At 35.5% G+C, this 12455-nt stretch overlaps 1 protein-coding gene across 1 annotated transcript in view; it reads right to left on the bottom strand.

Moving 5' to 3' along the window:
* The window catches only part of LOC135204114 (uncharacterized), a 173089-nt gene extending 161341 nt beyond the window's left edge, over positions 1-11748 (bottom strand). Inside the window, exon 1 of the mRNA XM_064234118.1 lies at positions 9778-11748. Within this exon, the coding sequence (XP_064090188.1) occupies positions 9778-9894 (117 nt within the window). The 5' untranslated portion in view covers positions 9895-11748. The remainder of the gene's footprint in view (positions 1-9777) is intronic.
* Between the last annotated feature and the right edge of the window lie 707 nt (positions 11749-12455).

Here is a 12455-nt window from a genome sequence, read left to right as displayed (position 1 = left end):
GACAGGAGGGTTGATACGCATTGGCTGACAGTCAAAGAGACTGACAGGAAGACAGCATGGCAGTTGCCATACACAGACATGCAGAAAAAGACAGATGGGCGGAGACTAACAAGCTCGAAAACAAGTATACAGACAGACAAGGAAAGAGAGAAAGGTTGACTATCACTCTGACAAATTGAGAGCATGACAAATCTTTCTCAACGTTATCCCCACATTAAGGGGTCGGTTGCCTGATGTGCCTTCTCATCCACTGCCTTCTATGAAACGCATCATCCTCCACCAAACCTCTTCTCTCCATATCTTCCTTCACTTTATCTCGCCATCTAATTCTCTGTTTCCCTCTCGATCTTCTTCCTCTTACAGGTTCTTCCCAAGCCCTTTTGCATCCTTCCTCATCATCCATCCTCAACACTCTTATTTCGTCATTTTCCAATCTCTCAAGCAGCGATATTCCCATAATCCACCTCAGCATTCTCATCTCTGTTCTCTCAAGCTTTACTTCCTCTTTTCTTCTTAGAGCCTCTGTTTCTGCTCCGTACATTAACACTGGTCTCATCACTGTGCTATAGACCTTGACTTTTATCTTGATTGGCCTTTTCTTATCACATACTACGCCAGCTACTCCTCTCCACTTCCCCCATGCAGCTTTTATCCTACTGTCAACTCCATCCTCACATCTTCCCTCTTGGCTTAAGGTATATCCTAAGTATTTGAACTTTTCCACTGGTTTGTAATCGGGCCCCTTCTTTCTTGCATTACTATTCTGCCTCTGTCTTCCCTACTGCTCACCAAAACCTCTGTTTTATTCACATTCACCTTTATGCCACCTCTCTCCAACACCTCTCTGTAGGTCTTCCTCATTTTCGGCATGATCACCAGATCATCGGGGTGACAAACAGACAGAGTCTAATCTACAGAAATACAGATAGACAGACAGACAGACAAAGAGGCAAAGGCAAACACTCAGCGGCATTATTGTAGGGAGGCCAATTGCATGATAATCTAGAGGATTATTTATAAAAATAGAAAGTAGAATGAAAATTACGGGTTTATTATTATTATTATTATTATTATTATTATTATTATTATTATTGGAGAAACAAGTCCACAGTTATGTGTGGGTACATATATATATTAAACAAAAATTTCAGCTGAGAACTTTAGGATATCTGTTCAATTCCCTTTTTCAGTCTTAACTTTTTGAATTATTATTATTATTATTATTATTATTATTATTATTATTATTATTATTTTATTCTTATTCATTAATTATTAATTAAATTATTTTATTAATATTTATTATCTTTTGTAACTTTACTGAAGCCCACGTAATAATGCACGACCACGTGATCTCAATCATTCGGGGGAAGTCTTAATTACACAATTCTACGATTGTTTACTGAGGAGTCGCCTTTCCTTCTCTTCCAACTCTCAATACTTCCTCAATTCCATTCACTTCCCTCCCCCATTCTCCTCTTCTCATCTGAAGAGAATAGATTGCATTCGTGATACCGTCTACTTCCTTCCACGCTTTTGTATAAGAACTGTGCGTGAGATGTATTCGAGCCGTGATTAGCATTTGCCATAATAGGTTGCAAGCCCAGTGTTTACGTAGACAATGAACGTATAAGCTGTTTACCACTTTCCAGGTGCCTTTCTCGACAACAGGCTCACCGACGGTGGATGTTACGAAAGAGAGTGTTTCAACCTGCTGTCCATCCTGGGCCAATAAATGAATGGAGAAACTAGTCAGTGAATATGAGGAAATTTAGTTTGTGATGGAAGTGTTCGAAAATGATTACTGATTTCCGTGTTTTAATTCATTATATATTATATATATAATATATATATATATATATATATATATATATTATATATATATATATATAATAGTATATATATACATTTATATTGATATATATGTACGTATATATCTACATGCATATAATATGTAGTATATATTTATATATATGTAATATATATATATATATATATATATATATATATATATATATATACGTATATATATACGTGCTATATATGTATGTGTATATATATATATATATATATATATGTGTGTGTGTGTGTGTGTGTGTGTGTGTGTGTGTATGTATGTATGTGTGCATTTCTGTCTCATACACCTTGACTTTTTTTTTCATACTTACAAATATTAAGCCAGAAATATCGTGTTAATATCTAGCTCACTATACCTCGGGAATAACTTACACTCAAAGGGAGTTATAATTGGTTGATTGATTGATTTATCGATCTTGGCATAATGCCAAGCACTGGGGCAACTAAGACCATTCAACGCTGAAACGGAAATTGTTAGTAATAGGCTTGAAAGGTGTAATAGGAGGAAAACCTCTCAGCTGCACTATGAATCAATTGTTAGGAGAGGGTGGACAGTAAGATGGAAGAAAGAGACTGTGAACGGAGGTACAGTAAAAGGATTGAAAGTGCTTGCAGCTAGAGGCTGAAGGGGTGCTGAGGTGTAATGACGGCACAACCCTCCTACGGGGTTATAATTTGTAAGTGCTACGTCACCTGTAGGATTCGAACCGCTGCCTGGTAGGGATAACGATGCACGATGACTTTTCACCACTGAGCCATCAACAGACGCCACGAACTTTGCAGCGGAAATGCTCTCTCTCTCTCTCTCTCTCTCTCTCTCTCTCTCTCTCTCTCTCTCTCGGGATAGAGAATAAGCGTAGGCTCAATTACTCATCCGAAGGTTTCGGGCATTGTTTTAGATTGATGTCTAATTTGTTTCAAAACCTATTTCTTTGTTTTCAAAAGTTTTGTATTTACGTACACTTATGAATGTGTTCATATCTATACGGAAACTTGTGTACACACACATATATATATATGTGTATTATATATATATATATATATATAATGAATAGTATATATAATATATATATATATATATAATATATATATGTATACAATTTTTCTACACTTTTATTTGACCGTTGTAATTGTTTTTATGTTTACCCTCATTTTGATTACCATCATTCATTCTGTTAAAATTTACTATCATTATTATTATTTTTTTTATTATTTTCACAATTATGTGTACTCTATTTTTGTGAAATTTTATTTTTTTATCTAACCATTCTCTCTCTCTCTCTCTCTCTCTCTCTCTCTCTCTCTCTCTCTCTCTCTCTCTCGTAAGAGCAGAAATGCTGGCTCAATATCTTATAAAAAATGTGAACCTTGTATGACACCATATTATCTACAGCTCTGTCACTGAAACCCAGCATCAACCTTCACACACATCTGAGCGTATCACGTGATCTTCCCTTCACTTGGCTTGTTTACATTCCACGGAGCTATTTATTTAATAATCTATAATTAAACGAGCATTGTCTGCTGGTTTTTTGAAGAGTGAGTAGCTACAAAATAGGAGGCATTGCCTTGACACAGTTGCATTTTTTTATCTCGCGTTTTTTATTTATTTTTTTTTATATGTAGAACTGGGTGATTTTGATAGTTTTGGTTCTTCCCTCTTTGAGCTTGGTTAATTTTGAGGGTATGAAATAGTTATTTTCTTTAAAGATCGAGACGTGATTGTGATAGTTTTGTTTTCTTTCTCTCGTGTCTCTGAATTTGGTTAATCTTGAGATTGAGATTATTCAAGTCCTTATTTTTTCTTCAAAGATCGCGACGTTTTCCTCTCTTCCCTTGAGTTTTGTCGATGTTTAAGTCAGTAAAATATTTATTTTCTTTAAAGATTCTATTATATTTCCCTCTCATTGTGTTTGATTAATTTTTAGGTCAATACGATACTACTTTTTTCTTTGGCACTTTTTGTACTAGGTGCTGAAACAGTTCAATAATTATTTTTACACTGGTGATCCTTTTAAATATATGATTCTTATATATATGCATTGCTTTATTCTCCACATTCGCTTTTTCTTCATGATCTCTGCTTCCTGTGCTATGTCAAAAACACTACACTAGAAACACCCCTCCTCAACCACTCCAGAACCACTGCCTACATCACCACCACTACTATTAATGCATTATACATGTAGGACAACTATGAAGATGAAAATGATGATAATGATTTTGTTGCTACTGATGAATATTATAGGTGATTATGTACTTCCTTTTTACAACGTAAATTGCTCTGAAGAGGTGGGATAGAAAAAATGCGCACCTCTCTATTAAGAAGTTACAAAGAGCAGAACTTTCAGGACAATTCCAAATCAGCCAAACTGAACATCATTGAACAAATCTGAGAATTGCATTAGCAAGTGACGTCAGCGGAAAACCCTAACCTTGTAATACTTTTTTCATCATAATGTCGTTGTAATGTTATGGCTGTTATGGCCGGTCCATAAGCTATTTTTTTCTTCAATTCTGTCCCTTTACGCTGGAAGTTTTATTCCAAATTGCTTCCCGTTGCAAAGCGCCGATGACCGTAATTTATCGCACTAGCTTATAACATTAATAACTAATCGAAGTTATTTCTCACGGTCCGCAATAGCACTAAACGTCATGCAATCATAAAATATACCCCTCTTAAAAAGTCGAGCATTTGATCCAAGACTTTTTAATCTACATTTATTATTCTTTTTATCTGTCTATCGATCTTATGTTCAAAGGAGTCCTACAACATTTTTTCACCTACATAAAATGCACTCTCTCTCCTTCTCTCTCTCTCTCTCTCTCTCTCTCTCTCTCTCTCTCTCTCTCTCTCTCTCTCTCATATATTATGCCAAATTGGGTCCTTCATCGTTCTTTCACCTACATGAAATGTACTCTCTCTCTCTCTCTCTCTCTCTCTCTCTCTCTCTCCTCTCTCTCTGTGATTATGCCCAACTGGGTCCTTCATCATTCTTTCTCCTACATGAAATGTACTCTCTCTCTCTCTCTCTCTTCCTTTGATTTTGCCCAAATGGGTCCTTCATCATCTTTCACCTACATGAAATGTACTCTCTCTGTGTGTGTGTGTGTGTGTGTGTGTGTGTGTGTGCGTGTGGCAGTCACAAAGTACATCTGTAGCTACATCCATTTACTTAACGAGAGAGAGAGAGAGAGAGAGAGAGAGAGAGAGAGAGTACCCCGCTGGCTAGCAGTCAAAGACCAAATCGTTGTTTTATTGTTTCGTCTTCTGGCAATTCAAAACATTATAGTCCTCCTTCGTTACAACGCCTCAGCTTCTTCAACTTCGCGGTGATCTATATGACGTTTAAAATTCGGTCTCTCTCTTTTTTCCACGTTTTATTGGGTACGTCTCGAAGATTTATGATGACAAAGTCGTATTTTTTCTCTTATCTCTGTATTTCTGTGGCTTGTTTTGCCTTTTATGTTACGTGTACATTGTTCTCCTTTACTGATTTGCCATTGTCTCTTACTTATTTTTTTGCTCGTTTATCCTTCTTTACTTTCATTTGATTATTCTGTTCAGTTGTTCAATTGTTCATTGATTCTGTTCCATGCAAAAACTTCTTCGCAGGTGAATGACCTTTGATGATCGTGTGCCATTTATGTGTTTGTGAATTTTGTATCATTGTAAAACCTTTGACATTCGTGTAACCATATACCTCTTTGTGAATTTTGAATCATTGTAAAACATTTGACGTTCGTGTGCCATTTATGTGTTTGTGAATTTTGAATCATTGTAAAACTTTTGACGATCGATTGCCGTGTATGTGTTAGTGAATTTTGAATCGTTGTAAAATAGAACGCTAAACGATGCTAGATTGGGCGCAATATATATAAGTGTAGGTTTTTTGCTGGCTATTTTAGAGAGTGAGGAAAGTGATGCGGGGTGAAAATAATGACTTTCCCGGTGATTCAACTTAAAAACACGTTGGTAGGTGTGATACATTTAGATGAGCCTAAGTGCATCTCTCTCTCTCTCTCTCTCTCTCTCTCTCTCTCTCTCTCTCCTTACAAACTGAATGCCTTGCGTTCGATCCATGAAGGAGCGAAGTGCAATATAGGTTTGCATGTTTCATTAAATACACGATGTCTATAGTGATGTACTCGTAAAAGTAAACTACTCACGTCTGCTGGTTGGGTAAGGTCGGGGGAAATAGAGAGAGAGAGAGAGAGACCTCACGTGAGCGATGAGTACTCCTTTGAAATATATATCCCATTAGAATTAACATAGGAGGACATCAACATGGTAATCCTCACACCACCAAGGTTAAAACCACGCATTAGCTTTCTCTCTCTCTCTCTCTCTCTCTCTCTCTCCTCTCTCTATGTATGTAGGTGGGTGCGCGTGTGTGGGTAGGGTGTCTGGGTAGGTGGGTGTTTAAACCACTAATAACTTGCTCTCTCTCTCTCTCTCTCTCTCTCTCTCTCTCTCTCTCGTCTCTCTCTCTCTCTCTTTCCGTGTGTGTGTGTGTGTGCGAGACTGTATGGGTGGGTAGACGTGTGTGCGTGTTTTAAATTCAATATATATTCTCTCTCTCTCTCTCTCTCACACACACACACAGACACACACACACACAACTTCTTGCATGCGGTGGGTAAATTTGTCTATCTCTTTGTAAACACGAAGTACATCTGCTACTCGCTTTTCCTAATTACCTGATGGACTGACGCCCATATGATCACTCGAGCTTTACGACCATTAAAGTCCCTATAGAGAGAAATAAAAATGAAGCTCGTCATAATATTCCCTTTGAGGACCTGAATTCAAAGTGGAACCATTTCCCTTGTTTTCCTTTTATTTATTTATTTTTTCTAATTCTTATTTCTCCATGTAACCTTTTGTTCGTACGATTTCTCTTTCTCTGTGGAAACCTTTGTTCGTTTCAGTTGCTCATTTCTGTGTTGTTGCAAATGAAGGAAGAAATTTTAATAGGGTAAAGCGCCTAGTCAGTGATTATTCTACTGTTATGTTTGTTGATGTAAGAAGGGAACAGGTCATTCACCCCTCAGTGGGAACTGCAGATGTGGGGAAATAAGAGCAAATAAATATGTGTATGTATGTATGTATGTATATGTATATATATATATATATATATATATATATATATATATATATATAGATATAGATATATATATATAGATATATATATATATACTATATATATCTATATATATATATATATATATATATATATATATATATATATATATATATATATATATATATATATATATATATATATATATTATATATATATATATATATATATTACATATATATATATATGATATATATATATATATATATATATATATATGTATATATATATATATATATATATATATATATATATATATATATATATATATATACCATATAATCTTGTTGATATCATATTTCATTCAGTTCCCTAAAGGAAGTGAATTGTTGTAGTCAGATATTCATTTCTCCATTCCAACCTTCTGTCAAAGTTTCCTTCGAACTTTTGATGTAATTCAGTCTTGCATACTATATTTGAAAAATATAACTCCCCACAAAACTACCATCAACTTCTTTTCATAAGATTTTCAAATTCTTTGTAACTTCTATACTTAGTATTGTCAGTTTTCTTTTCCCCTATTAATTGTTATCTAAGCTTAAGGTTAACAGTGAGGTAATAAGCATATAGGGACATTAAATTTCTCTAGAGTTCTAAGCTTAGGCATAAGAGTTTCATCCCAGTATGAGACCTAGGATTTACGTTATTTCGTTCTACTTACAAGCTTAAGGCTGCTCTTTCTTCTACTACCCAAGCTAAACCTATTCAGTTTCCTCTCAGGTTCTAAGCTTTGGATAATCAGTCTTTTTATTTCTTTAGCTTCTAAGCTTTGGATTATTACAACTTTGTTAGCTTCGTTTTGCATTATCGCAACTTTTTTTTAGCTTCTAAATTTTGTATAATCACACTTTTAAGCTTCTAGGCTTTGGATAATCAAACTTTTTTAACTTCTCAGCTTTGGATTATCGCACTTTTTTTAACTTCTAAGCTTTGGATAATGACACTTTTTTAACTTCCTAGCTTTGGATAATCAGACTTTCTTTAACTTCTAAGTTTTGGATAATCAAACTTTTTTTAACTTCTAAGCTTTGGAAAATCAAACTTTTTTAACTTCTAAGCTTTGGATAATGACACTTTTTAACTTCTAAGCATTGGATATTCACACTTTTTTTAACTTCTAAGTTTTGGATAATCACACTTTTTTTAACTTCTAAGTTTTGGATAATCACACTTTTTTTAACTTCTAAGCTTTGGATAATGACACTTTCTAACTTCTAAGTATTGGATAATGACACTTTTTTTAACGTCTAAGTTTTGGATAATAAAACTTTTTTTACTTCTAAGCTTTGGATAATGACACTTTTTTTAACTTCTAAGCATTGGATACTGACACTTTTTTTAACTTCTAAGTTTTGGATAATCAAACATTTTTTAACTTCTACGCTTTAGATAATGACACTTTTTTTTACTTTTAAGCATTGGATAATGACACGTTTTAATTTCTAAGTTTTGGATAATCAAACTTTTGTTAACTTCTAAGCTTTGGATAATGACACTTTTTTTTAACTTCTAAGCATTGGATAATGACACTTTTTTTTTATTTCTAAGTTTTCGATAATCAAAATTTTTAAACGTCTAAGCATCGGTTAATCACACTTCAACTGTTAAGCTTTGGATGATCACACTTTTTAGCTTCAAAGTTTTGGATAATCTCACTTTTTTTAACTCCTAAGCTTCAGGTAAGCACATCCATTACAACAAGAAAAAGTCATCTGAAAGAGAGAGAGAGAGAGAGAGAGAGAGAGAGAGAGAGAGAGAGAGAGCGAGAGAGAGAGAGAGAGGGTGCAATGTTTTAATTAACGGCATCCCTAATTCTCACCTTCCAGCTTCTTGTGATCATAGTATCATTGATACAGCTAACGAAATCATATCATTCTATGATTAAAATCTTTCATTATTCATTATTGTTTCCTTTTAATGAAAACTTGCGTACAAAGCCCAAATTAAAATTCTGGGTTAAGTTTGACGTCCCTTAAACTGCGCTTCTGTTTATGAAGGTTTTCAGTAGCCACACAAGAGCAATGGCCTTTCATTCCTTATTTTACTTAAAATTGTTGCGATTTTTATATAAAGCCCTTCTTAACAGTTTACAAGATACTTGGACTCAACGGCTGCTTTTCTGAGTTTATAATTATTCTCTTCAATTTTTGTCTCTCTCTTATGCATACGTGATACTACTTTTCCTTTGTTTGTATATATATATATATATATATATATATATCTATATATATTATATATATATATAAATATACTCTATATATATAGATATATATAGATTATAGACTTATATATACATAATTAATAATTAGAGATGATCGAGTATTATATTATAGATAGATAATCGATCTATATAATATAATATATATATATATATTATATATATATATATATATAATTATAGAGGAATGACACATATGATATATATATAAGATATATATATATATAGAGTATATATTGTATATATATATATATATATATATATATATATATATATATATATATATCATATATATATATATATATATATCTATATATATATATATAGTATATATATATATATATATATATATATTTTATATATATTATAGTAGATAGTAGATATATAGATAGATAGATAAATAGATAGATAACTGTTATAACCACAAGAATGACTCTTCATTCCTGACATATTCCTCATTTCAATGAACTTCTGGCTTTATATTCACATCGTTTTTTTTTTTTTTTTTTTTTTTTTTTTAGCTCATTACCGGAAATCAAACAATGCATTAGATGAACTTACCTGACTTCTGCTCTGATGATTATGATGATGATGGTGATGAAAAGAATGACGAAACTGGCGTTGAGAACCAAAAGATCCCTGTAGATCGGGGGCGCCTCCCCCCACGGACTGTACCATGGTATATTATATAATATATATATATATTACAAAATCAGAGTTCTTGCCTCTAGACTTTCCATTTTGTCAGAATCTAGTCACAACTGAGAATTTGTACTGGACTGGTTATGTTGGATGATTCACTGATCACTTTTGTTGGTGTGTAAGTTCACAAAAAACTTATTTTCTGTTACCGGAAAATTCTATGACTTAATTCAAAGCACTGTTTATCAGGTCCACCTTCTTCGCACCTTGGAATTCCCACAGGTTGCATTAAAGTAAAACATATTTGTGTCTGTCAAGGTAAAAGAAAGTTTGGGCTTTCAGAAAGCCTCTAATCAGGCTTTCTTTCCAAAAAAAAATCTCTAGACATGATGACACTTTCGGAAGCTTTCAGAACTTTCAGACACAAGTACCGTCAGATTTCATCCGTTTGTTAGGAAGTTTCCTTTGTAAACTTCCTGTTTTTCACTTAGATACTTTCACTACAAATAATAATGCCATCAGCTTGCTTGTAGAGTTGCATACCGTTTGTTATTGTGGTTTCTAAACACACCAATACGTCACTTTTGAAGATTCATTTTTCTTCCACTCGCAACTCAGAATTCTAAAGCTGTAATTAAATATTCCTGATAAATGTAACACTCTTCACACAAGTTAACCTTTTTCCGGACGAAGGTAACCTTTAATTATGCCTTAATCCCTGACCTGATTAACGCTCGAGGTTATTTATGGACGCCCCAAGCATCGTAACCTTGCGAGAATAACCGTTTTGAACAACGCATTTGAATCTTCAATATCTTCAGCTGGTTAAGGCATTGCACCTCTTTCCCCACAGAACGCAGGAAGCACAAGACATTGTTAATACGAGGATGATCAGGCACTCGCATCGGCTAGGTGGCACTGGATGGCACTTCAGCGCAGGGTACTAAACAGTGCCAAATTCGCCTTTGACGTCCCAAGAGCGAGAGGTAAGAGGGATAAGTACTTCTACCTGACTAATATTAGTAACAATTTTTTTCTTTTTATGTCTCTCTCTCTCTCTCTCTCTCTCTCTCTCTCTCTCTCTCTCTCCTCTCTCCACCCCTACGTTGCCTCACTTCCTACACCCTTTTCTTAGGTAATCTGATGTAAGGCACGAGAACTGTTCTTGCGTTACACTGTTTGCTGAACGGTTAAGATAACAACTTATAAACGATTACGTAGACCTTGAGTCACTCCAAGTGGGATATGAATCTTCCTTTGTCAGTGTTCCGACCTCTTACAATTATTCTCTATCACCGGATAACACAGAGAACCTATTCACTGACTCACTTCAATTAAGACATCCTTTCCATTTGATGCCGAGGGTAATTATCGTACATCACGAATCACTGATCCATTTCGTTATCAATGTTCGATTGATATCAACTTTGCACTGCGCGTGGCGTTCTTTTCCAAGTGCCAGTTGCAACTCCAGGTCAAAATTTTCTCCGACGTATAGTCGGTCGTATGTGCGTAGATGCGTACGCAAGCCTTAATGGTTAAATATTACAAGGTTTGTCATTTGTCATTGATAGATACGAATAGCTTTTATCTGCTTCGATGATCGCCTCGCCACGAGGGGGTATTTCATGATAACGATAATAATAATAATAATAAAGGACTCATTTTTTCATGCCCAGATTAATAGCGCATAATCCTTGCTAGATGCTTCAAAGTGTCCCTTCTGGTGTCTTGGTTTCAAAAGAATTGTTGGGTGATTCACAATCCGATAATTGACTCTGAATCTGCGAATTATTTTCGCTCGGGGGAGACGGGGCTTTGGAAAAGGGGCATGAATGTATCGCATACCCTTTCTGTGCCCAGGCTACCGGGCGAGTGTGTCGGCATTTGAGGAAGTATATAAGTCCCAGCCCAGAGCCCCGTCAGGACAGGGCCGCAAGAGAGAGCACAGACACACACACACACACACACACGCTGGCACTCAAAACCTCAAGCCCCTTTCCCCAAACCCAACCCAACTCCCCAACTCCCCCCCCCCCCCCCTACGAGTACCTTCTCTCTCATCTCACACGAAACCATCTCATGCCCTTATACCCCCCCCACACCCCGCCTCTCTCTCTCTCTCTCTCTCTCTCAAGTCTTCCTCTCCCCCTCCTCCACACCCCCACCCTCCCCCGGCATCAACCCTTGCATTCCCTTCTGGCCTCTTTCGTGAGGTTGCAGTTTTTTCGGCTACTAAACACACCCCACAACCCTTTCGCTCTTCTCTCCCTCTCTCCACTTCACCCCCTCACCTTCCCCTATCCCTCTCCCTCATGGTTGTCATCTTCGACGTTGTCGTGGTCGTCATGGTCGCCTCCGCGACTGATGGGATTAATTTCTTTGAATAATCTGTTTGATTTAGTCTTTGCGTCGTTTTGTGAATATCTGTTTGATCAAGCGTTTTGGTTTACCTTCGTATACAAAAGACTTCAAATTGATCTCTCTCTCTCTCTCTCTCTCTCTCTCTCTCTCTCTTCTGCATCCATATTTTGTAAAGTTTTTCTCGCTTTCATTTGTACGTACTTTTCCACGATTTTTCCCAACCCCCAAGATCT

This window comes from Macrobrachium nipponense, chromosome 44, assembly GCF_015104395.2.
Source record: "Macrobrachium nipponense isolate FS-2020 chromosome 44, ASM1510439v2, whole genome shotgun sequence".
Lineage (NCBI taxonomy): Eukaryota > Metazoa > Arthropoda > Malacostraca > Decapoda > Palaemonidae > Macrobrachium > Macrobrachium nipponense.
Note: the sequence above shows the minus strand (reverse complement) of the source record. Positions and strands in the feature narration are given on the sequence as shown.